This window comes from Phascolarctos cinereus, unplaced genomic scaffold (assembly GCF_003287225.1).
Source record: "Phascolarctos cinereus isolate Bilbo 61053 unplaced genomic scaffold, phaCin_HiC Scaffold_4;HRSCAF=312, whole genome shotgun sequence".
Classification (NCBI taxonomy): Eukaryota; Metazoa; Chordata; class Mammalia; order Diprotodontia; family Phascolarctidae; genus Phascolarctos; species Phascolarctos cinereus.
In genome coordinates this window covers 729,947,773-729,972,444 of record NW_027555847.1, presented here as the reverse complement: position 1 = coordinate 729,972,444, position 24,672 = coordinate 729,947,773, and the positions used below count along the sequence as shown (strand labels likewise).

General features: G+C 57.5%; 2 protein-coding genes and 1 long non-coding RNA gene across 8 annotated transcripts in view; 2 read left to right on the top strand and 1 right to left on the bottom strand.

Moving 5' to 3' along the window:
* Positions 1–24,672, top strand: part of LOC144456632 (uncharacterized) — a 469,008-nt gene that overhangs the window by 72,495 nt on the left and 371,841 nt on the right. The gene's annotated exons all lie outside the window — the stretch shown is intronic.
* On the top strand, positions 3,543–7,905 carry DERL3 (derlin 3). 5 transcript variants are annotated; one of them, XM_020977659.2, is made up of 8 exons: positions 3,668–3,849; positions 4,413–4,475; positions 4,583–4,656; positions 4,999–5,092; positions 5,831–6,026; positions 6,457–6,547; positions 6,684–6,804; positions 7,617–7,905. In XM_020977659.2, exons 1-7 carry the CDS (start codon positions 3,757–3,759, stop codon positions 6,775–6,777), a joined length of 705 nt encoding a protein of 234 aa, XP_020833318.1. In that variant the 5' UTR covers positions 3,668–3,756; the 3' UTR covers positions 6,778–6,804; positions 7,617–7,905. The 5 variants fall into 5 exon arrangements, with proteins under 5 accessions (XP_020833315.1, XP_020833319.1, XP_020833318.1 ...); XM_020977658.2 differs by having other exon boundaries at positions 3,669–3,849; positions 4,410–4,475; XM_020977656.2 differs by lacking the exon at positions 4,999–5,092 and having other exon boundaries at positions 3,543–3,849; positions 4,410–4,475.
* SMARCB1 (SWI/SNF related BAF chromatin remodeling complex subunit B1) lies at positions 8,871–21,407 on the bottom strand. Of its 2 annotated transcripts, none has more exons than XM_020977643.2 (9): positions 21,133–21,407; positions 20,014–20,152; positions 19,116–19,245; positions 18,157–18,294; positions 17,368–17,495; positions 14,569–14,735; positions 13,699–13,889; positions 9,587–9,718; positions 8,871–9,199 (listed from the first exon to the last, which is right to left on the bottom strand). In XM_020977643.2, the coding sequence occupies exons 1-9, from the start codon at positions 21,223–21,225 to the stop codon at positions 9,160–9,162; spliced, it is 1,158 nt and encodes a 385-aa protein (XP_020833302.1). In that variant the 5' UTR covers positions 21,226–21,407; the 3' UTR covers positions 8,871–9,159. The 2 variants fall into 2 exon arrangements, with proteins under 2 accessions (XP_020833302.1, XP_020833303.1); XM_020977644.2 differs by having other exon boundaries at positions 20,041–20,152; positions 21,133–21,405.

Here is a 24,672-nt window from a genome sequence, read left to right as displayed (position 1 = left end):
GTGTCTGAAGTATCACCCAATGACCATCATTTCTATTTCTCCTCTCATGGATGCCCCCAGTCAGGCTTCCCACATGTAGGACACCTTATTCCTGTACTTGGTGATCTCACTTCCACTTGGATGCATCTTGGGTCTTCTGACTCTAGCCACCCAGATCCACATCCAGTCTTGGGGCAGCTTCTAGGTCAAGAAGAGGCTTGAGTCTGAACTTAAGCTCTTGAGAGTTCACCTTTTCCTTCCTTTCCTGTTCTCAGCAATCCACTTTTGCTTACATCTAATGAGTAAAGACAACACCGGTGGAGGAACTGAACAGAGCTCGGGGAGGATGCCAATGCCCAAGCCAACGAGCAGGGGCATCCAGGGAAGTTCTGAGAGCTCCCAGTGAAGCCGGAGAGGAATGAAGAGGGGCTGTCCTGAGTCCCACCTCAGAATGGAGACCCCTGGGGGAACTCACTGATAGGAAAAAGGAGGAAGGTTCCAGGGTGAGATGGCAGGGGAGGGAGATGGGTGCTGAAGCCCAGTGGGCAGAGCCAGGAGCAATGAGGGAAACTGCACAGTCCAATTTAGGCTGGAGCTGAGGTTGCTTGGGGCAGCCCCCCTCCCCTCCCCTCCAGCCTGAAGATCTAACAGGAGGATGACCACTTGACGTAGCAGCTGGACTCAAGGCTCCACTGGGAATCTGCCCTCTCTTTGAGTCCTCCCTCTCCTGAGGACCTTCCTCCTTCTTGATTCTCCTCCTCCTCCTCTCCTTTCAGAGTCTCCTCACAGAAGCTGGAAGTCAAACCTGAACCTAGAGATTATTCCCATTCCTCAGGTCTCCTCCAAAACCCTGCCTCCAGCCTAGCCACACAGTGCTCTTCTCCTCAGCACTCCATGCAAGTCCAACTTGCACACTCCCCCCTCCCTCCCCGCTGTTTCTTTTCTCCTTCCCCATCAGACCTACAAGCCCATCCAGGTTTCCTTCCTCGACCCAGCCCTTCCCTCAAAGGCCCAATTTCTCCTCCAAAGGTCCAATTTATGTTGAAGACACCACTGTCCTCCAAGTCACCTTGAGTTTGAAACACATGGTCCAGGTGGCCTCTTCCGCCCAAAAAGGGCTCAGGCTCTGGACCTGGCACACTAAGTGCATCCACTGGGAAGCCTGACCTCTAAAAGCTCCAGGGGGATGTCTGGCTGCTCTTCTACTTTGTTGTGGGGGTCCACAGTGATGGGGTGCTGTTCCCATGGCCCAGGTCCCTGGCATTCACCAGAGGCTATGATTCTTTCTACTGTCCTTGCATTATGGCTTTGACCCTGCCCCAATCTCTAATTCTGTTATTTCTAACCTAGCCCAACCCTTTATTGTCTGTTATCTCCAGATCACCCCTGGCCAAGTTCCACCTTTAATTCCATCTAGCCCCCTTCCAAGTGGCCCAGGTCCCTAGCATTTGCCTGGGGCACCCAATCCTTCCAGGTCCTTCTCTGTTACCTCCCGGTCACCCAAGCTATTGGTCACTCCTTGGTCACATCCAGATCTTCCCACAGTCTCTGTATATGAGTCCACCTTGCCCCCATTAGATTACTAAGTCCTCATTACAAAGGCTCAGATTCTTAAAATCTGGCCAGTAGCACAGACTCACTAGGAACCTTGCTCACCCCAATCGGTGTTCTAATAAACCGTGTCTTTGGCTGAAAGGTTAGATCCAATTCATTCGAGGACCTGTGTCACTTGTCCTTGAATTTTGGGGTTCCCACCACCCCTAGACCTCAACAATAGTGTCTCTACTGCAGCGTAGAAATTTGAGGACATTCTTTAAAACAAAATTCAGGTAGTGACTTATGACCAGAGTCAAGATAAACAAGGATAATCCAGAAAAGGGTCTCAGTATACAAAATATCAGGTTTGTTTTCTCCACCAGAAAAGATTCTTAAGTGTAAATGAACACATAGGTAGTGATGGGGTGCTTTGGTGCTTGTGTTTGGGTACTTGTGCTTGTACCCCAATTTCTCCCTAGCCTCAGAAACACTATCCCTGACAGTTTCTCCCCAGCCCAAGGACACTGTGCCTAGCAGTTATTCATGCATGGACCTCAGCACGACCCTTATCTCTATCCCTGGTACAGCTACACAGAGCTGGGCTGCTCAGGCCCCAGCCCTCAGATCATGTCTCTGGAAGCCTCCCAATTCCTTAGTAGTTCCTGTCTTGTAAGAAAGCTTTCCCTTGTTCCACAGCATTCTCTCATCAAGACAGAGGGAGAGGGGTGACTTGCCCAGCCCAAGGAGTTTTGTCCTTGGCCAGCCCAAGGACTCTTCCTCCTGCCAGACTCCAAAGATCCATACCTCTGTCATCTCCCTCCCCATCCGGTATACTCCCTGTACTTTCCCATCCATAGCCCCCAAAGATGCCTGCACCTTTGGATTACCTCATCAGTGTCCCTGGCATTACTTTCCCATGCTCTTTTCCATATAAACCCTAGCTGCATTCTCAGTCTCTCGCAGGATCCTTTAAGAATCCTTGCCCGCGGAAAAGCGTAACAATAAACTTTGCCACCTTGAATTAAAGAATGCTTGAGTCTGTGAATTCATTCCAGACGACCTGTCCTGTACAACGGTCTTTGAGGGTTCACAACTTCTCAACCTCTCACACCACAACAGTAAAACACACTGTACTAGAAAAGTAAGGCCAACTCGGGGGCCTTGCCTTTGTCTTTTGCCCAGACAGCCATGGCTTGGGCTTCCATAGACCTTGTGGTTCCCGAAGAAATCCCCAACTCCGGAGCCCAGGTCTCTGGGCCATGACGTCACCCCTGGAGATGGAAACAGCTAGTCCACAAGGTTGCAATGGTCCAGCCTCAGGCTCGCCTAGGCAAGCCCTAGCTATCGCAATCTTGACATCCCGACCCCCACCCAGCCCCAAGTAAGCCCCGCAGGGAGAGTAAAGATGTGGGGGATGCCCCCGGAGCCTGTCCCACGTGACCCCGTTGGCCACAGCCTCCCTGTGGGTGCCCCCTCGCCCTATTGGCCTCCTTGGCGCTTGGCCCCACCCTCTGGGATAAGTGGGTCTTTCCTACCCCTCCGGTCTCGAGCTTTCCCACACAAGAGGTGTTCATTGGGTGGACCCGCCCCCCGCTCATGTTTTCATCCCCACGTGAGTCTCTCACATTGGCCATCCTGCTCATGATGTCCGCCCTCTTGGGGCCCTCCTCAGGCGCCAGTTCCACGCGACCTGCTTTCATTGGTCTGCTCAACTGCCAGTCGCCCGACCACTTTACGCTCCCTGCTCTTATGGGTTCATTTTTCCAAGAGCCCGCCCTATGCCACCTGCTGATTGGCCACCCCGTCCTCTATTTATGCCTTTCCATCTCCAGTCACTGGATTCACTCAAGCCACTCTACCCACCTTTGATTGGCCCTGGCCTCCCGGATCCCACCCCCTTAACCTGTTTCGCCCTCTGATTGGCCACCACGATCATTCCATGCCAAAGTAATCTTTGTGTGGGATGGCTTCGGATTGGCCAAAGAGCGCGTCACGCAAGGGGCGAGGCCTCCTGTATCTAGCTTCTTTGCATTGGTCCATTTATGTCTGAGGAGGGACGAGTTCCACTCCCCCAATGCCCATTGGCTAATCACCACCAGGGCGCGAGGAGGGCGTGTTCCCTTCTTGTTCGTGGATTGGCCAGCTGGCCGGGAAGGACGGGTGGGCGAGGCTCCGTTAAAGGTACAGAAGGCTGCAGGACCGGCAGCGACACCTGCCAGGGCAGCGGCAGCTGGGGCAGAGATGGCGCAGCGGGGCCTGGCGGCCGAGTTCTGGCAGGTGCCGGCAGTGACGCGCGCCTACACGGCGGCCTGCGTGCTGACCACCGCGGCCGTGGTGAGGTCCTGCCCCGGGGGTCCCTCACCCGAGACCGGCCCCCCACTTCGCTACTCCCGCTCCCTCCCAGAGCCCCGCGTGTTCCCAAACCTGCGGTTCGCACTGTTCCGTCCCCCACACCCAGGGTCTTCTCGTACCCTCCCCCACAGTCTCATAAGACACCCCCGTCCCCTCCCCCAGACCCCAGGTCTTCCTGTCCCCTCCTCCACAATCCCCAGTATGACCTCCCCCGTCCCCTCTCCCACACCCCCACACCCCCACACCCCGGGTCTTCTCGTACCCTCCCCCACAGTCTCATAAGACCCCCCCATCCCCTTCCCCACACCTCCAGACCCCGGGTCTTTTCGTCCCCTCCCCCACAGTCCCGTATGACCCCCTGTCCCCTCCCTCACACCCCCAGACCCCGGGTCTTCCTGTCCCCTCCCCCCACAACTTTCCCCCGCCCCTATCTCCACGTCCCCTCCCCCCAGGCCCATGGGTGGCCCAAGAAAACCCTGCCCCCACCTCCACCCCGGCCTACCTGGCCTGCCCCCACTGGGGTCTTTGTTGTGTCCCCGCAGCAGCTGGAGCTCATCACCCCCTTCCAGCTTTACTTCAACCCGGACCTCATCTTCAGGAAGTTCCAGGTGACTGGCCAGGGCTAAGGGTCAAGGTCAGGGGAGCGGGAGGGGGTCAGGGAGGGGCCCCCCTCCCTCTTCGCCTCCCCCAAGCCCGCGCTCCTCCTCCCCGGCAGGTGTGGAGGCTCGTCACCAACTTCCTCTTCTTCGGGCCCCTGGGATTCAGCTTTTTCTTCAACATGCTTTTCCTGTATCCTTTGCAAGCCCCCCTCCCCCCGCCCCAAGCCGGGCAGAGCCAAGACCCTCAGGCGCCCCATGGCCACAGCGTCAGAGTAGGAAGGAGGGACTGGTGCAGACGGGGGCTGGGGCCAACCAGCCTCAGTGCCTTCTTTAAGTCTCTTCTGCGTGCCTAGGCCAGGGGGAGAGCAGGACGGAGGGGCCCCCTCCCATCCTCCAGCAGCGGGTGTTCTCAGTGAGATCCTCAGGAAGGGGGCGGGGCCGGGAGAGGGCGTTAGTTCCAGCAGCCAGGCCTTTGCAACTACCTACCCCGCTCCAGACTTTCCGGTTGGGATGTTTCCGATAGTGCCCCTAGGTACAGGTACTGCCGCATGCTGGAGGAAGGATCTTTCCGGGGACGGACGGCGGATTTTGTCTTCATGTTTCTCTTTGGGGGAGTCCTCATGACAGTATCCTTCCTACCCCATTCCTCCCGCTGGGTGCAGAAAGGCCTGGGTTCTAGTGCTGTCTTTGACATGTCCTACAGGGCCCTGCTTAGACTCTTCTCCGGACTGGAGGTTACAGCCGTACCAAGGGGGGGGGGGCGCACCTCCGCGCCCAGAGTCCCCGGCACCGCTGCCCTTCCCAAAATAATAACGATCTGAGCTGAGGAAGGGGTGATGAGGGGCCTGTCCCCTCAGAGAGGCAGAAGGGTGCTGCTCACAGGGCTGCCAGGGTCGGCCAGCACCCGGCCCCAGAGGACCTCATGTGCCCGGCGAGGGAAAAGCCCGTGGCAGTGAGGTCTGGTGGGAACGGGAGGTGTGGATTTTGCATCCTCTTCTTTGCTTCCGTTTGCCCAGTCCTCTCAGCCCCACAGTCTCAGGCGCATCCCACACCCCCTTTGAGACCCCTGAGGTGAGCCTACTTAGTGGACAGATGGAGAAACTGAGGCCCCAAAATGAAAGTGACTAATAGAGGCAGACAGCCTTTGTGAAGATTATTCTGCTAGCGCTGTCTCCATTTTGGAGCTGGGGAAACCGAGGCAGGCAGCATTGCCCAGCCAGGAAGGATCTGAGGCTGGATTTGAACCCGAGCCCAGTATTTCCGGGCCTGTAACAACAGGAAGATCTAGGTCCTGGATTTCCTTGCTTGTGAAATGGGGAGGCACGCCCTTTGCCCGGACCCTTCCTTGACTCAGGAGCTTCCAGCTCTTTGGGCTCCTGGCCAGCCTCTTCTTCCTGGGCCAGGCCTTCACCATCATGCTGGTGTATGTGTGGAGCCGGCGGAACCCGGACCTTCGGATGAACTTTTTTGGCCTCCTCAACTTCCAGGCGCCCTTCCTGCCCTGGGTGCTCATGGGCTTCTCGCTGCTCCTGGGCAACTCCGTGCTGGTGGACCTGCTGGGTGAGCAGCCATTTGTGGCGGGGAAAGGGGGTCCCTGGTCCTGGAAGGACTCCCCTGCTGGGTGCTGGGGCCAGGGATGACAGGGTCCCAAAGTGCAGGGGATGCCCAGTCCTGGAGGGACCCCTCTACTGGGTGCTGGGGCCAGGGATGGCAAGATCCCAAGGTGCAGGTGGGGGTCCCCAGTCCTAGAAGGACCCCTCTGCTGGGTGCTGGGGCCAGGGATGACAGAGTCCTAAGGTGAATGGGGGGGGTGGGGGATGGTCTTTCTCCACTGCAAACCTGCACTGTCTAGGGAACAGTGCTTCCAGTAGAACCCACCCAAGCTATCCCTCCAAGTGCCCATACTCTCCAGACTTGCTGTCTTGAGCCTTCTCTTTGCCCGTCCCCTCTCCTGCCAGACCACTTAATGAGCCAGCTCTCTCCTGCTCAGGGATTGCTGTGGGTCACATCTATTACTTTCTTGAAGATGTCTTCCCCAACCAGCCTGGGGGCAAAAAACTACTGCTCACCCCTAGCTTCCTGTGAGTACAGCGGGCTTGGACCTGCCTATCTCTGGGGCTAGGGCCACAACTCCCTCCCCGCCTCCCAATCCCAAAGCTCTGACCTGTGGGGGACTTCCCCAGACCAGACATCCCTTCTCATCCCCTGGCCATCCAGGAAGCTGATCTTTGATGACCCTGAAGAGGACCCAAATTACAGACCCCTTCCTGAGGAGCAGCCAGGCATGGACCCTGTGGACCGCCAACAGTGACCACTTCCTCCTTCCAGCCTGGAAAAGGTGGGCCCACGGCTCTCACCAGGAGGCTTGCCTCCCCTCCCCTGTCTATCCCACATGCAGCTTGGGAGCCCAAGTACTGTGGCTGAGCACTCGGGGGGTCCCCACTTCTCTCTCCATCTCTAATGGCCCACAAGAGTGGCCCTGGCCTCTCTCCCCCACTCCAGGAAATGAGATCGATGGGATGATCCCCAAAGGATGAATCTAATAAAGACTTGGCAGCGTCTGTGCAAGTCTTGGCCTCCTGCTGCCAAAGGTCACTTAGGCCTGAACCCACCAGGGCTTCCTTGGGCAGCCTCCAGCCTGCGAAGCCTTTGTCACACCTCTGAGTGGGAAAGGGAATTTCCCACCTCTCCAGGCTGCTGGCTGTCCTCCTGGGTGGGACTTCAAGCTTAAGGAGTCTCTGCAGCTTCTCCCAGGGTTTCAATCTTCAGGGCAATTTTTGCCCTATTTGGTGCTACCCTCGTGGTACAGTGGGTCAGCCCTCTCCCAGAGCTGGCCTAGGAGAATCTTAAATGGGGTTCAAAGCCAGAGGGGGCTCCCTGAACACGTGGAGTCTGTTACTCACAGAGAAAGTGCCAGGAGCAATGAGAATGTAATGCAGTCTCTCCAGCCTGGGGCCAGACCACCCAACTGAGCAGTGGAGGCAACAGTAGGGGGCAGGAGGCAGGAAGTACCTCTGTTTCTTTAGCTATAAAATGGAGACATTGGTCTACAGTGCTTAAATAAGTCTGCTGCAAGATGGTGCTAGGGGAGTACCCGTATGAGGACCCTCCCCTGGCCTACCTAAGCCGAGCTGCTCCTCTCATCCCCAGGACTTTCATCGTCCTTTCTGGGACCACTGCTGCAAGCATCCCACACTCCTGCTTCCCCTCAGCCCCTACTCAAGTCCCATCCTTCCCTCCATTCATGCCCTGGGAACAGGATCCAATCAACTTGGCCATGGTTCTTGGATGAGATGTGCCAACCTGCTCCAGGCCCCAATGACTATTCCACAAATGAAACTCAGCCTTTATGAGTGTAAGCCCCCCGAAAACAGGGACTTCTTTGGTTTTTGTACTTCAGTCCCAACCGTGCCTGACACAATAAATGCTTTGTTCACAATTGATCCCAAACCTTGGGGCAGGAAGGGGTGGTCTGAACCAGCCTCCTCCATGGGTGGCTGTGGTGCTACATAGCCATTACTGCGTCTTTTAAGACTTGGCTGCCTGGGCACTCAGGCATGTGGGACTTCTGCTGCTCCTCCATTGGCACAAATTTAGGGCTAGCCCAGGGACGGGCACTTGCTAGGTTTTTTCCTGATCTCCATGACCACAGCTACCTCTCTCCTCTGGGAGCTGGGGGGGGGGGAGGGCATCCAGGCCTCTGATGTACCCCACGGACCATCTGTCCATCTCTGCCTGCTTTGACAAGGGAGTGGCTGGGATCCAGCTGGGGGTCATAGCCAGTGGGCTGCCGGCCCCCTCAGAAAGCCACCTTGGACCCGTGGTGGCCATGCTGACCAGGCCTGGTCTTGGGCAGCCAGGATAGATGATGGCTAGAGGGTCTGGCTTTGGATCCTGGGCGTGTCACTACCAAGGTGGTGCTAACAATTGGCTGGTGGAAACAGGTCAGCCCCTAACCTGTGGGGGTAGAGGATGCTAAGGCCCACGGACCTCTCAGGATATCCCAGCTCCAGTGTTCTGAGGAAGCCACTCAGTGGACATGGACCTGGGCACAGGCAGGCTTCCTCCACACTCTTGTGGTCAAGGCCAGTTAGTCCCAAGTTCAGATCCAGCCTCAGACACTAGCCACAATTTGCCTCGGTCTCTTCAGAGGAGATCATACCGGCACCTACTTCACCAGATTTGCAAAGCACTTAGCCCTTCCTTAGTCTCCTCCCACCAGACTGAGAACCCAGGGTCAAGAAGGGTTTGAGAAGCATCTGGTTGATGGGATGATCAACCTCTTCCAGAGAGCTAAGGTGCCCAAGGAGGCCAGGAAGAGGGACCTCCCCCCTCCCCCATCAGATAACTGAGAGGCAGGAAGACGCTCACCCCCCCCAATGCCCCTGGCAAGTGCCAAGCAAGTGATCACCCCACATTCTCTTTATTTAAAAAAAATCTTCCTAGCTGTGCCCTGGGCACCTAGACACACAAAACAAATCCTATCAGACCAGAAAAGCCCTTCTGCACCTCCCCTGACCCCGGGCCAGGGACACGATCCACAGGCAGACTGAGCAGGGCAGTGGAAGAAGGGCCCCAGTGAAGGGCTGCCTCCCTCCTCCCTGCCTGGGGCACCCACCCAGCCTCTTCTGCCCACAAAGAAAAGGAAAGAGGGTCCCATCTTCCAGAGACTCCACCGCGAGGGGATAGTGGTCTACCACGCTGGGGCGGTGTTGGCCAAACGTCTCATCCGCCTGTGGAGCAGAAGAGACAGTTAATGAGGGAAGGAGGTGGGAGCCTAGGGATGACAGCCAGGCCCTCACTGAGCACCCAGTCCAAACGCAGCCCTCCCTCTAGCATCCATAAGTGGGCCGAGCTGGGGCCTAAAGGACCCTGGGAAAGGCTGAAGCAAGCTCAGAGCCTGACCACCATGGGGAGGAAACCCTGGCTAGCTGGGGGCAGTCCCTCCTTTGGCCCAAACAGAGCCCTGGGGCTTGGAGTCTGGACAGACCTGGGTTTAAACCCAACCCCAGACACAAGCTAGGTGACCCAGGGGAAGTGAGTTCATTTGCCTGAGCCTCAGTTTCCTCATCTGTAAAGCAGGCATCCTAATAGGGGCCCAGAGCGCATGACAGAGGCACCTGGTATTCCTGTCCTGGTCTCTGATCTTTTTCTCCATCTCCGCATCAGTCAAGGTCTCCAGGAGTGGGCACCACTGGTCAGCATCGCCAGTGTTCCGAATCGCAATCTCTACTGTGGGCAAAGGGTTCTCACTGAGGAGGAACAGACACATGTGTGAAGGAGATGCTCTGGACCTTCGGGTCCTCCTCCCTCCTGGCCCCTACTGGGGCTGCCTCAGTGCTCCGCCGCGGGTTTGTCTTCAAAGGATGCCCTCTGTTCTCCCCAGAGAGGGCGGCCTGAGCCCACGCCACTGAGAGTAAGAGTCAGCACCAAGGCAGCAGGGAAAGCACGAGCCCCCGCTGGTGTGACCCAAGTTCACGAGAAGTCAGGCGTGCACCACTCTGGGTTCAGCACTGCGCGTGCGCACATACCATGCACGCTCATGTGCACACACATGTGCATGCACATGCACATACACATACATGCACGCACACGCACCCACATAACACAAGCACACATACACACTAGCGCACACGTACACGCGTGGACACACACACACACATAAATGCCCACACGTGCAGTGTGCACATACACATGCACACATACATGCATGCTCACATACATGCTCACGCACACACACACGCCCCTGGGGGCGGGGGGCATAGCAACACGCTGAACCTCAAGGACCCCAGGCAGGGCCAGCCGCCCACCTTGCCACCCTCCACGATGGCCGGCCTGGTCTTTCCTCCAGCACCACATCTGAGGTGGGGAATCCCTGGCCAGCTCAAATACCTCGTCAAGGCCTCCACCCTCACTAATCCCCCTGCCCCCACACCCTCCCATTTTTTCCGGATGTGTTTCATAGATGCATCTGTGTGACCTGCCTAGATCATAAGCTCCTCGAGGGCAGGGGCTGACTGGTCTCCTCTTGGCAGCAACCCCCACCGACTCATTGTCCTGAGGAATCAGCATGTGCAGAGACACAGACACAATCGATACAAGCATGCTGAGCTGGGGGCACTATGCTGAGTCTGGGAGGAAAGCAGAGTTTCCAAGGGGGAGACGAGGGAGACGCTGCCACGCATGGGGACAGCAGGCGCAAAGGCGCCAGGACGCCATTCTGGGAGTTATGGGAGCTCAGGCCTCAGGCCAAAAAAGCACTCTGTCTTCTCTCCCCCGTCAATAGGGAACCACTGAAGGTTGTGGAGCAGAGTGGTTATCTGGGCAGACCACGCTCTAGGAATATCAAGTTAGCATCTGCACCGAGGATGGAAAAAGGAGCCGCTGGATGCAGGAAACTAAGCCTAGGCTAGGGGATGAAAGGTGAAGCCATGGCAATGGAACATGGCAATGACACAGGGAACGGCCCCCGTGGGGTCATCCAGGGGACCAGCAGGCAGTCAGAGATACGGGCCTGGAGCTCGCGAGAGAGGTGAGGGCCAGACAGCAAAGACCTGGGCTGAGGCCTGCGCTGACCCATCTGGCTGGGTGACACTGAGCAAATCGCTGAACCTGTCTATCCCAGGCAGCTTCTGTCTCCAGATGCGCCACGGCCTGCCTTGGGAGGCTCCTCGGCGAATGCAGAATGGCTGTTTAAGGGGTGCGGTGTTCAGGAAGGAATGTGCTAGGTGCCACTAAGGTTCTTCCTCTCCCCTGTGCTGCTAGGATCTGTGGCCATGAAGGGCATTTCTGTACTAGGAATTCCCTATGCAGAAGAAAGAGTAGATCTACACAAAAAAAAGGCCTTTGATTACACTCCTCCCAAGGGAATTCCTAACCCATGCTTTCAATCCTAAGGCCACCACAACCCAGGCCTGTAACGCTGACTCAGAGGCAACTGGTGGCACAGCAGGCCTGGGCCTGGAATCCTCAGTTCAAATCTGCTGCTGGCCATGTGACCCTGGCCAAGTCACTTTACCCGTCTGTCTCAGTTTCCTCAACTGCAAGATGGAATAACAATAGAACCTTCCTTGCAGGGTTGCTGTGAGGACTGAGCACTCAGGACCATGCCTGGCACACAGCAGGCACTAGATAAGTTCTTACGCCCTTTCTTCTGCCTTACCCAAACCCTGATCCTGACGGGCACAACGGAGCTGCCCTCTCCTGGCCCTCCCCTCCTCCAATATGCGAGTGACCAACTAGTACGTGTGCAAGTGCCCAGCCCACTCCTAGATGGGAAGCTCTACGAGGGCAGGCAGGCTTGGCATCCCCCCAACCTACCATCTAGCCCGGCACTCTGCACAGAAACCGGCCTGACCTGAAGCAAAGCTGATGACCCTCATCTCTACCCACGTGCGCACATCCCCGGCCAAGGGCCAGGCAGAAGCGGCCTGGGGAAGGGAGCATCGAATCCAGAAAGAGTTCCAGCCATCCTCCAGCTGGTGAGGACATGCTCAAGACGGAGGGGCTTGGCCCCAACTATGCTGATCAAGGTCACCCCGTCCTGGAGGCTGCAGGCGACAAATAAGCTCCAGGCGCCGATGGCCGACTGGTGGGACATCAGTGGCCTGCTGTGGGCTTGGGGCTCTGGGAACTGACGACAAGCCCACACGTGAATCGTGCCCGGGGAGGAAGGAGTGGGGACCAAGCCAGCCAAGCACACGCCTGGTGCTCTACTGAAACTAGCCAGAGGCCGGCTGGCCTGACTCTGGAATCTGTACCCTTCAGCTCTCCCAAGACCCACTTAAACAGTAACAGAGCAAACCACCAGAGTCCGAAGCTGGGCCAGCTGGTCAGATGAGGTGTCTGCAAGACCCTCGGACCTGAAGGAGCCTCAAGTAGGGCCTGGGAAGTGGCAGGCAAGCTGCTGATGGAGCCAGGAAGGCAAGAGGACCCGGGAAGGCCTTCTGGCCCAAGCCAGGCCGTCCCCCCACCCCTCCCAGCCTCTGCAGGAATTACCCTGGGCACAGAGCCCACCCACCCTGCCCTCAGGCCTCCTTGTAGCTCCCGTATCCCCACTGCTCCTGAAGGCAGGCTGTCTAGGCCATTGGACGTCCGACAGCTTCTCAATGTCCAGATGGGGCCCCTTTGGCCACCCAGCTGCACCTCAACAAGACTGTGGAGCCTGCACCCCACGCCTCCTATTTCATCCCTGGGACAACCCTTCTGCCTCAGTTCATCTTAAGCCCAAAGGCCACACCTGCATGTCCTCCTCCACCAGGTGGTGTGGTTTGGGACAGTGAAGAAAGCTGTGGTCTCCAGAAAGATGACACTGTACAGAAGCCCTCTGAGCCAAGACCCGCACTGAACAAAACCAGGAAAGGGAGGTGGTGGCCAAGCTGACAGGCGAGGGAAGCTGGGCCAGGGAAGAAACACCTTCCCCTCTCCGCCACCCTGTGGACCTCAGCTTCCCATCTGGGAGGGGGAGAGGCTTAGCCAGCGCCAACTCCCTCCTACTGGGCCTCCCTCGCCCCAGGAACCACTCTGGGAGGAGTCACACACAGGGACTTTTCTGGGCAACTCCAGGCAGGCCTGGATGCCTCCAGTGCCCACCTACCCCTCGCCAGCTGCCAACAGGGACCCCACCAGTTTGATGGCCCCAGAGAAACGAGAATTCCTCCCATAAACCTCCGGGGGCTTTATGCCAGGCTGTCAAGGGGTCACTGTGGGGCCAGAGCAAGCAAGACCTTGTCTGTCATCCGCAAGCCATGGCCTCCAGCTCCCTGGCCCCTGGGCTCCAAGGGAAAAAAGGCCCTGCCAAACCAGCGCCCCTTCTGTGGCCCCACCCCAGAGCAGGCAAATGACAGACAGAGCCCACCTGCAGGCCCTGGGGGCACTCCAGGGCCCACTGCACCAGGCAGCAAGCAGCACCCCTTGTGGCAGAAGGAAGAGTCATCCCGGCGAGCTGCTGGACCAGACAAGTGGAGGATCCCCACCAGCCCCGCGCGCGCGCACACACACACACACACACACACACACACACACACACACACACCACGCACACGCACACGCACACGCACACACACAAAATGAAGCTGTGCTGGGCCTCCAGGAGAGAGAGGGAGGTGGGCTGCTGCCGCCCCTGCTCACCTGGGCTCCGCCTTCCTTGCCCTGTGGGAGGGGGGAGGGAGGTCCCATGGCAAAGGTCAAAGAGACAAAGGTCAGGCCCGCCCCTGCCTGCCATGACGCCTACCTGAAAGCGTAGGTCTTCTGATGCCAGCTGAGCTGGCCCCGAATGCTGTAAGCGATGGTGGTGACGAACTCCCCACCGAGGCCGAGCTCCGAGCACAGCTTCAGAGCAAACTTTTCCGGGGAGTTCTCCTTCTCAGACATGTCCCACTCAAACTGGTCGACCAGAGAGATGTTTCCCACGTGGATATTCAACTGGACACCAAGACCCAAGAGAGAAGGGGGAAGGAGCTCAACGCAGGCCCGCCCCCAGAGGCCCCACACACTAAGCAGCAGGGCTGGAATTAGAACCCAGCTCTTCTTCCAGTTCCCCACCCCCTCCCCATCTGCTAGAGAACGAGGGAGCCAGGCCCCACGGTCTGTAACCTGAAGATGTCTGGGGTCACATCACTGTCAGAAGGCACAGACCTGGGTTCTGTCACGACCATAATCTAGTCCATGCCAAGTGTTCTAAACTGGCAAGAGCTGCTGCTCCCCTGCTTGGTGGCCCAAACAGCCCTGAAGGGGACTCCAGGCATTGGGGAGAGGGCAACAGGCCCCACTAGGCACCTGCTGCGGGCAAGCTGGCCACGGACAAGACAGGAATCAGACCTTCCTGTCCCAGAGCCCAGCACCTAGAGGCCGAAGGCCCAGAGTCCCTCCCAACCTTAAGGGGCCTTTCTACTCCTCCTCATGCCTCCAACTCCTGAGCCTGAGTCTGCAGCAGGCCGGGGAGCACCCTCTACCTCAGAGGGTCTTTCAACCCCCCCCAAGTCCTGAGCCTGGGTCTGCAGCAGGCTGGCGGGCTCCCCTCTACCTCAAGGGGTCTTTCTACCCCTCCCCGCCCCAAGTCCTGAGCCTAGGTCTGCAGCAACCAGGGGGCCTTCCCCCTTACCTTGATGATGACTCGCTGGTCTGACTGGTCCTCCAGGAGGCTGTCCGTGGGGTAGGACTCTATCTGCTGCCGGATGGCCGAGGCAATGGCAGGGACAAAGGTCAGGGGGTTCAGATCTAAGTCATCGCAGAGAATTTCTGAGAACATTTCCGGGGTCATCAATTTCTCTGAGATCAGAGGCAAGAGGCGGCCAGTGAGTGTCCAAGCAAGGAAAGAACCCCTCCTCCCAGGACCCCTGCAGGGGAGCCTGAGGCCTGTCACACTCACTACATGACCAACAATGTTTGTGCAAACGATAAGAGAGCCAGGCCCCAAAAGCCCAGAAGCTCAGAGCAAGAGGGGGCCTTGGAGGCCCCTGGCCCTCCTGCTGGGAACCACGTCCTGACCCCAATCTTTCCAAAGGCATTCACCGTCCTCCAGGCTCCAGCAACCCTGGGCTGGTGCGCCACAGCAGGAGACTTTAGACTGAGGCAGGGCACTGGCCCCAGCCTCCCTCCCCAGTGGGCCCTCCTCCTATTTACTTCGTTGCCCCGTTCAGATGCCCTTGTCTGCCTCTATGTTAAAACATCAGCTCCTTGTGAGGATCAGTCAAGGAGGGAAGAATATGCCAGGAAGGCCCAGGCTCTGGACCTCTCTTTTCTCACAGAAGGCTCTCAGTCTCAGAGCTGGGCCTGAAGTTAGGAAGACCAGAGTTCAGATCTGGCCTCAAGACACTCACTAGCCGTGGGACCCTAGGAAAGTCACTGAACCTGTCTGTAAAATGGGGATAATAACAGCACTTGCCTCCAAATCCGCGTGATTCTATTAGTACAGTTCCTGATACATAGTAGGTGCTCTATAAATACTTGTTCCTTGGACAGGCAGACTGAGACTGGTCTCAGGGACATTCTTGGCCCCTTGAAAACAATCACTATCCTGTCCTGGCCCGTCCTCTCTCCTCCTCCCAAGCGCTTGCAGGTGGGCCTTCAGAACCGCCATCTTGGGCCAGGCCATGGGATCTCAGCCGCCTTCTTTCCACCCTCTGTCACCTCCTCGGGGTGGAGTGTGGCAGTCTCTCAGCTGGCCGGCCTCTCTGAAGATGGGGCAGAGTGGAACTCAAGACCAGCTCTTCATTCCACTGGTCAATCCAGACAGCCACCAGCCAGGAGGTGCTGCTTCACTCGTTTGCCATGGCACCATGTCAGATGCCAACTTTTTTTGGGGGGGGGGCTAGGCAATGGGGTTAAGTGACTTGCCCAGGGTCACACAGCTAGTAAGTGTTATGCGTCTGAGGCCAGATCTGAGCTCAGGTCCTCCTGAATTCAGGGCCAGTGCTCTATCCACTGCGCCACCTAGCAGCCCCCAGACAACTTCTTAAGTTAGGACCCCAAAGGATGCCCTTTTTCAAGGCTCGAGGCTCTGCTATCCTGACCCTCTCCTAAGGCAAACACCTTAACAAGCACTCATCAGGTCAGCCATCTTCTCCCAAATGTCCTGGTGATGGATGGAGGACAGATGGAGGGATGATGGATGGATGAGTGGAGAGATGGACAGACAGATGGACAGATGAATAGATGAAGAATGGATGGAGGGATAACGGATGGGTAAATAATGGAGAGAGGGATGGATGAAGAGATAGATAATGGATGGACAGATGGATAGATGGATGGAACAGGGGACAGATGGATGGCTGACAGCTGGCTCTGCTTCTGGTTTCCCCTAGCCAGGCCCTGCCTCTCCTAGGTCCAGGACTTCCTCAGGTGAGTCTAGTCTTGTCCAGAATATGCCACTGCTCCCCTGTAATTTCTGGGGAAAGCCCCAGCCCCGCACTCTGGGAGTGCCGCGTCCGTCCTCTGAGCCCCTCACTCCTCAGGCAGATACCTACAGCGCCCTGAGGCCAATCTCCGGGCAGCCTCTCCCTGGTGCTGCTGCTGCGCGCCACAGGGACCTCCAGGTATCCACCCATCTCCCTTTGGCCTTCCTCCCGGCAGCCCATCTCGAAGTGCAGGCTCCACTCCTAGGAGAAGGACCTGGACACGTGTTTTATGGCCTTCCCAGGCCTTCCCCTCCTAGGGGCCCTTCCCAAGAGCACAGTTCCTGCCTTCTTCCAGAATGTGACAAGCCGTGAGAGGAGCCTCCAGCACTTTCCTTGAGCGGCCAGGAGGCAGCTACCCTCCCTTCGGGGAGATTGCGGTCTGTCCCTGCACTACCCACCTGCCCCATGCCGGCTGATGCCTGCCCACCTGCCCTTCTCACTGGCTCCCCAAGCAAGACTGGAGCCTTGTTCTCCCAAGGGGCTCGTCCTGCCCTTGGCAGGCCATGGCTCCATTTCCCAGGCACCCAGTTTTTCTGGGTCATCTGCCCTAGTCAGGCCCCACCTGGAGCAGTCAGCTTAGCCCCAGATGGCCCATTTTAGGAATAGAAGGTGTCTAGAAGAGGCCAACCAGGCCATTTAGCGAGTCTGAAACTCAGGCCACACGCAGAATAAGCTAAAGGTAGGAAGGTGAAGATGGGGAGACCTGACAGCCAGCTGTGCCCAGGTAAGACTATGCGCTCAGCCCCAGGGGGTCTGCCTAACGCCCAGAGCTCCGCAGTGAGGGCACAGTCTGTGTCTCTCAACCAAATGCTACCTCGAGCACCCCACAAGGGGTTGGTGCCCTTTGCCATCAGAGGCCCTCTGTTCAATGCACACATCTGACAGTGATGTTCTGAGCAGGGTCCCTGGGCTTCTTCCCAAAGGACCCAGGACCCAAGCAAAGCCCATATGCCTGGCCTGGGGCCAGATGTAGCCCAGGGCAAAAGCCCCCGCCCTCCACACACCGTTCATGTTCCACGTGAAGGCATCTCTTAGTTTCTGCCCATCGATCTCCATGTCCAGCCTGATAGGAACCAGAACCTCGGGCTGGGAAGCATTTTCGTGAATCACCGCAGGGTCGTGGTCGTCAAAGCTGAAAAGAGAGAGTAAGGGGTTCAGCAGCACAGCCATCTAGCACCCCAAGGGCACCTGAAGAGACCTAGAAGTGTACACCAGGCAGATGCTGCCCCTGGCCAGAACATAGGGCTCCTAAGAGATCCCACATGCAGAGGATGCGGGGAAGGAAGCCCACACCGCCCATCACAGCCAGCAGAGACCGCCAGCTGACCACATGGATTCTCCAGGGCAGAAGTCTGGCCAGGTCCATCACATGCAGGCCCAAGCCTCAGTTTCCCCAGCTGGACATGGGGGATCGCAACATGGGCACTATCATACTCCTACTTCCTTAGCCGCAGTCCCCTCATCTGTACAGGGATAACAAGAGGTCCATGGTGAAGACCAAGTAAGATCATCTATCAAGAGCTTGAGGCGGCAGCTGGGGAATCAGGACGCCCCACATTCAGATCCAGCCTCAGACACTCACTAACAGTGTCGCCTGGACAATCGGCCTCAGTTTCCTCATCAATACGACGGGGATCATAACAGCAACCACCTCCTAGGACTGTCACGAGGACCACATGAGTGGATACAGCGCTTGGCACGCCTTCCGGTACCGGAAAAACCCAAGCCACCGTCATCCCCATCATCGCCGTCGCCACAAGCGCCAGCCGCCACTGCCGTGACCAAAGGCTCACCACAGGGGAAACGTCCTCTTCTTGTCTCTGCCCATGCGGTTCCTGTTGATGGTGGTGGAGCAGGGCACGGCGTCCAGATGGTGGGAGCTGTTCGGCAACGTCGGGACCCACTGGTTGTTCCTCTTGGCCTTCTGTTCCCTGGAGGAGGGGGGGAGAAGGCAAAGAGCAGTCAGTCAGGGGGCACTGGTGTCTCGGGGCACCCCCCCCAACTGCATCAACAGACATCCCCATGGCAGGACCTGTGCTAGAGCAGAAGTGGGAAGGGGGGAAACAGGAATGAGAACCTGGGGGCAGCTAGGCAGTGCAGGGATGGAGCACTGGCCCAGGATTCAGGGGGACCTGAGTTCAAATCCGGCCTCAGACACTAACACTTACTAGCTGTGTGACCCTGGGCAAGTCACTTAACCCCACTGCCTAGCCAAAAAAAAAATAAGTAGAGAAACGGAAGGACAGAGGGACCGGCCCGGCTTCATGCCCTGCGCTGCCTAGGATGCTGAGGGATGACGTGATGCCCCAGTCACACAGCTGGCCAGAGCCAAAGGCAGGATTGAGCCCAGAAGACCAGGTCGCCTGCCGCAGCACCCTCATCTGTCAGAGCGTGACCGTCTCAGCCCCTCCCTGCCCACAGAGGACGGGGCTCAAAGACCACAGCTGCTAGCATGGTGGCAGCTTCCAGCCCAAGTCTCTGACTCGGAGTAAAGATGGTAGGATTGAATTTGCCCTCTGGTCCTTGTGCTGCTCTTGGTCTTCGAGGCTGCACTGTGGGCACCAGGCACCCTCCTCCCTCAGAGGACAGTGGGCTGCCTTGCACATTCGGGGGGGTTTGGTGACCTGGCACTCACTTCCCATGCCAACTCCGTGCCAACCCTGACAGATGACCTGCTGCTGGCGTTGGGGCACCACCCGTGAGGCTCTGGGCAGCCCACCTCCCTTGCCTCCCTGTGGGTTGAGCCTGTTACCTGAGATAAGTGGGAGGTTCTGTGCTGATGGACACAGCCTTGTACTTCTCATCATTCCCATCGAGTATTTCCTCAACTTCCGAGGCTTTTAGCAGGGTTACGCTGGTGGCCAGGGTGGTATAGCCATGATCTAAACCCAAAAAGACGTGGCAGCCGTCACGCAGGACGCCACAGCTGGAGGGCCAAGAAGGCGCATCCAGGCGGGCATGCACCCTGGAGGCAGGACTGTGAGGCGTCAACCCTGGTCCAAAGGAACCTCCTGCCCACCCCACGGGCAGCCCCTGTGATCGGTGCCTCAACACTCAAAGGAGGCCAGGCGGGGTCTGGGGGAGAGCCTCCCCTGGATGGCAGGAGTGAGCTCACTGCAGTCAGAAGGGAACACAAAGTGGTGGCCAGGAAGCCAGGCTGACCGGCCGACCAGCGAGCCAAAGACTGGCTCCCGGGCACCCCCACCTGCCACCCCCATGGGACATCCCCAAGGCAGGCCCACAAAGCACCACAGACACAACCACAAACACAGACATGGTCTCCAGACAGACGGACAAGGCCACAAAACGACAAAGACACTCCCAAACCCCCTAAGCACAGGCATGCCATGCCACTGACATGCGTCTAAGCCCGGCGTGGTTGGCGACGCGAGCCTCCCCAAGCGCGCCGTGGGCTGTATCAGTCACCGGGTACGTCGACATGCCCACAGCCACACGGGAAAGCCTCTGAGCTCTCCTAAAACGCTTTAAGGACCAGGGCGTCTTCACAGCCCCAGCCCCTGGCCCACCCCTGGTCCCCCACCCATGGGCCTCCCCCCCTCCCCGTGAAGACACCCCGGGGCCCTAAAACGCTTTATCATCTCTCTCGAGGCAGTTTGGAAACAGGCTTACAAACCCTTGTGAAGACGCACCCTTAGCGCTAGGTTTGGATTTTTTACCATGTGATGACGCCACAATTTTCTTCCTCTCCTCCACGGTGGCGAGGCGCCTCCACAGGGAGGGGTACCTCTTGTACAGAGACCCCCGGAACATGCGTAAGTAGTTCCCCACCTGCCAAGAGGAGACAGCATCAGAGACGGAGGCAGAGAGGGAGACAGAGGGAGACAAAGAGAGATGGAGATAGAGAGAGAGACGGAGAGGGAGACAGAGATGGGGATAGAGACAGAGGGAGACAGAGAAAGATGGAGATAGTGACAGAGGGAGAGACAGGAGGGAGACAGAGACAGAGATGGAGGTGGAGAGAGAGACAGAGATGGAGATAGAGAGAGATGGAAAGGGAGACATAGATGTAGATAGAGACAGATGGAGACAGAGAAAGATGGAGATAGTGACAGAGAGAGACAAAGAGAGAGATGGAGATAGTGACAGAGAGACAGAGAGACAAGAGGGAGCCAGAGACAGAGATGGAGGCAGAGAGCCAGAGAGGCAGCCAGAGATGGAGATAGAGAGAGAGATGGAGAGGGAGCCAGAGACAGAGATAGAGAGAGCCAGAGATGGAGATAGAGAGAGATGGAGAGGGAGACAGAGATGTAGATAGAGACAGATGGAGACAGAGAAAGATGGAGATAGTGACAGAGGGAGAGACAGGAGGGAGACAGAGATGGAGATAGAGAGAGAGATGGAAAAGGAGACAGAGATGTAGATAGAGACAGAGACAGACAGAGAGAGATGGAGATAGTGACAGAGGGAGAGAGAGACAGGAGGGAGACAGAGACGGAGAGGGGGAAACAGAGGAAGACAAAGAGAGTGACAGTGAAGGGGAAAAAAATGGAGCCAGGAAGGGAGGGCTGGGGGAGGGGAGGCCCCATGGGGGGCGGGGCTCGGAGTCCCCACTGTGTGCCGGGCGCAGGGGGGGCTTCCCTGCCCCCACTCTCCCCACACCCCCCCCGTCCCCTCGTCCCCAGCGTCCCCCCAGATGGTCGGGCTCCTCTCCTCCACCACCTCCGCCTCGGAGTCCACCATGCGGACCTCGCCACCTCCTCCCCCCTCCCCCCGCCGCGGACCCCTGGGACCCTGGGGCTCCTCCTTACCTCGGACCCGATCATGTAGAACTCGCCGTCCTCCTCCAGCTGGAACTTCACCGGCTTCTGCCCGAACGTCTTGCTCAGAGCCATCATCATCATTGCGCCGAGGCCCGGTCCCCACGGACCCAGGCCGCCCAGCTGCCCTGCCGCCCACAGCCTTCTGCTCCAACCCTCGCCCGCCTCAGCCGCCGCCCACACCCGCCAGGCCGCACCACTCACTGCTCAGGCGCGCGCGGAGACGACGGCGGCAGCGGCAGGGAAGCGTGCGCGTGCGCACCTCTCCGCGGGCCGTCTGCGCCTGCGCGCTGCCTCCGTGCGTGTCTCGTCAGTGCGTGCCGACGTCTATGTGCCTCATTCGTGAGCGCGCTGGGGCGGGCGTCCGCGCAGACAAAGAGCCGGCCCCGCCCCGCCCCCAGCCTCCCCGCGGGACTCGTACAAAAGAACCGGGCGAGGCCCCCCCTCGTCCCGCCCCTGGATCCGCCCCCGCCAAGCTTGGACCAGACTCAGGCCCCGCCCCTTATATCCCCGCCTCCAGCCTCCCGCCTGCCCAGGGCAAGTACAAAACAATTGGGCGTGGCCCCGCCTCTACACCCACGTGGGGGCTTTTAGGGGCTTGAGGGTGCTAGGCTCTGACTGGGTACAGACTCCTTCCTTCCCTGCATCCCTCTTTCCCGACGCCTGTCTAAGCACCAACAGTGATGTCTGGGTCTCCTTGGGCTAAATACCCCTTCCCAGGCATCTGTGGGGAGGTGGGCCCTGGCGCCCCCCAAAACTCACAGCCCCCACCTGCTCTTGTTCCCGCCTTGACCCCTACCCTAGCCTTCCCCTGCCGAGACACCTGCACTGACCTGGACACTTCACCCCTGGGTTCTGGGGGCCCCCCAAGGCCAGCTAGTCCAGTGAGCCGACCCAGAGGCTGAGAGCCCCCACCTAGGCAGAGCGCCACCGCCCCAACTCTCCCCCTGCCCAAGCTGCTCGGCCCACAGCTCCCAGCATGCTCTCCCCTGGCCTGTTCTCAGGGTGGCCCTGCTCCCCTTGCCCCCTCCCTAAACTCTCAGAAGCCTTAGTTTGTAGATGCCGGATAGGATACAACCTCACTGGGCCCTCACTACTGCTCAGCAATCCTGCTACACCTGCTTTATCGATCCCCTCTCCCCAGAAGGTCTCCCACACTTTTTCATCCCTCCTGTGACCTCCCATGGCTCCCCCTCCCCTGCCATGCTGGCTCGGACCCCTGCCTCATCTTTTCAGAACAAATGGAGGTCATTCACACAGAGATCCCTCTTCTCTTTTCCCCCCTGTCCCTTCACTCAGGTCCTTCTGCCCCCTGTCCTCCTTCACCTTGTCTCCCAAGTCAAGGCAGCCTCAGTCCTGTGCCTCCTCAGGTCATCCCCCTGAACACCCCGCCTTCCCCCACACCCTCTACGTACCACATCTGCCCAGGAATTTGGAAGGAGGGTTCTAGGCTACTCACTGCTTGCCACTAAAACACTGAAACATAGCAGGACTGTTGGACAGTCAGTCCAATGTTCCATCCTTGGAGAGAAGCTCTGGAGCTCCCAAGGCTGTTTCCAAGTTGGAAAGGACACCCATGAGCCAGCAAACAGGGGGCCTGCAGAGCCTGACTCAGGCTTATCTGAAGGAGCCCCTGTGTCATCAGCCACATGTGGAAGGGAGAAAGGGGTGAGGAGAGAGAAAGAGACAAGAGGGAGAGGGAGAGGGGAAGGGGAGGGGGAAGAGGAAGAGGATGAGGAAGAACAGGAGGAGGAGGGAGAAAGGAAGGGAAGGAGGAGGAAGAGGAAGAGGAGAGCAGAGAAAAGAAAGGGAGAGGGAGGGGGAAGAGGAGGAGGGAGAGGGGAAGGGGAGGAAGAAGAGGAAGAGGATGAGGAAGAAGAAGATGAGGGAGAAAGGAAGGGGAGGGGAGGGGGAAGAGGAGGAGAAAGAGGGGGAGGGGAGGAGGAGAAAGGAGAAGGGGAGGGAAGAAAGACAGAGAAAGACAGGGGTGGGAGGGGAGAGATCCAAGCTAAGTTCAAGAGGAAGATGAAAGGGAGAGAATGGAAACTGGCTGCCACAAGAAAGCCCCAGGATAACCAGAAGCCTCCAGTGTGGACCCTGGATTTCACTTGCAGCCCCAGAAAGCAGTGCAGGCCTGAGACCAGGCCACCTAGACCCAGGACCTCTGAGGTCCCCAGTCATCTGTCCTGAGGAGCCATGCAGTGGGGATCAACCCTGGGAGATGGAGGTCAGCACAGGAGCCAAGGTGACCCAGGGTAAGTCCAAGGAGGGTCAGCTCCTCCACCCAAAAGCACAGCAGGGTGCAAAGCCTGGCCTTCACCCAAAGCCCCAATTTAAGAACTAAGGCTAGAGAGAGGAGCAGACAGAGGAAGCCAACAACTGCCCCAAAGAATTAGAGTAGACCCAGAGATAGGAGCAGCCCATAACCCCTGCAAGCAGACACCGAGAGGAGAATATACAAAAGAGAAAGTGGCACCCTGACCCAGGAAATGGACTCCTTGGAAAGGCACCATGAGAAAGTAAGAAGGATTAGAACAATATCAAAAGATTGAAACAATTGAAGAAAATGTGAGGTATCTGCTAGCAGAAAACAGGTCATGGGAGGCAGGAAAGAAGCATTTGGAAAGTGCCCATTCTGTGCCAGGCACAGAGCAAGACACTTTTTTACAATAATCTTTTCTTCCTCACAACAGCCCTGGGAGGTAGGTGCCATTATTACCCCCATTTGATAGCTGAAGAAACTGAGGCAAACAGAAGTGAAGGGACTTGCCCAGGGTCATACAGCTAGGAAGTGTCTGAGGCTGGATTGGAACGCAAGTCTCCCTGATTCCAGGTCCAGCACTCTATCTACTGTACCACCAGCTGCTTCAATCATATATCTTTATTTTCCCATCTTTGTTCTCTGTGAGGTCATTTCTCTTATCTCTGTAACTTTATCCAGAACTGTGAGGGCAGTGCCACTGTCCTTGGTGGAGAAGACAGTTTGCAATGGTGATTTTTGCAGATCTTTTCCATTTTTCTTCTGCTTCTCATCCTCCTCCTACATTCTTCCTTGAGTATTGGGGCTTAGTCAATCTCTGTCGCTTTGTTTCACCTGGCTTTAACTTCCGGGCTTCTTCTTTATGAGACATCATTCTCCTAATTGCCCATTATCCCTTCTAAGACGAATTTTCTCCTAAGGCCGTTGTCTGTTCTAGGCAGCTAGGTGGCTTCACAGATATTATACTTGGTGTGGAGAAGACCCAAGTTCATATCCAGCCTCAGACCTCTCTCTCTCTGTCTCTCTGTCTCTGTTTCTCTCTGTCTCTCTCTCTCCTTCCCTCCCTCCCTCCCTCTTTCTTTCTCTAGGTCCACATAGAGTGTCACACCCTTACCTGTGGGTGCTCTGCCCGAAGGGAATGTAAATGTGTTTAATCTCTGAAACTTTTTTTGTTTTGTTCTTTTATAGACCAGCCTTAACCCCAAATCACTGGGCTCTATCTATCACTCAGGTAGGTTCCAGGCCAATCCCTACTTGGTCATTGATTTGGT

Excerpts from the sequence above, each read along its gene's own strand:
- DERL3 (XM_020977656.2), top strand. The coding sequence starts at position 3,558 with ATGTCTGAGGAGGGACGAGTTCCACTCCCCCAATGCCCATTGGCTAAT. Across the intron at positions 4,476-4,582 it reads TCATCTTCAGGAAGTTCCAG|GTGTGGAGGCTCGTCACCAA; the intron begins GTGACTGGCCAG and ends CCTCCCCGGCAG. Across the intron at positions 4,657-5,830 it reads TTCTTCAACATGCTTTTCCT|CTCTTTGGGCTCCTGGCCAG; the intron begins GTATCCTTTGCA and ends AGGAGCTTCCAG.
- SMARCB1 (XM_020977643.2), bottom strand. The coding sequence starts at position 21,225 with ATGATGATGATGGCTCTGAGCAAGACGTTCGGGCAGAAGCCGGTGAAG. Across the intron at positions 19,246-20,013 it reads ATCCAAACCTAGCGCTAAGG|ATCATGGCTATACCACCCTG; the intron begins GTGCGTCTTCAC and ends TTTTGGGTTTAG. Across the intron at positions 9,200-9,586 it reads GACCAGGACAGGAATACCAG|GCGGATGAGACGTTTGGCCA; the intron begins GTGCCTCTGTCA and ends TCTGCTCCACAG.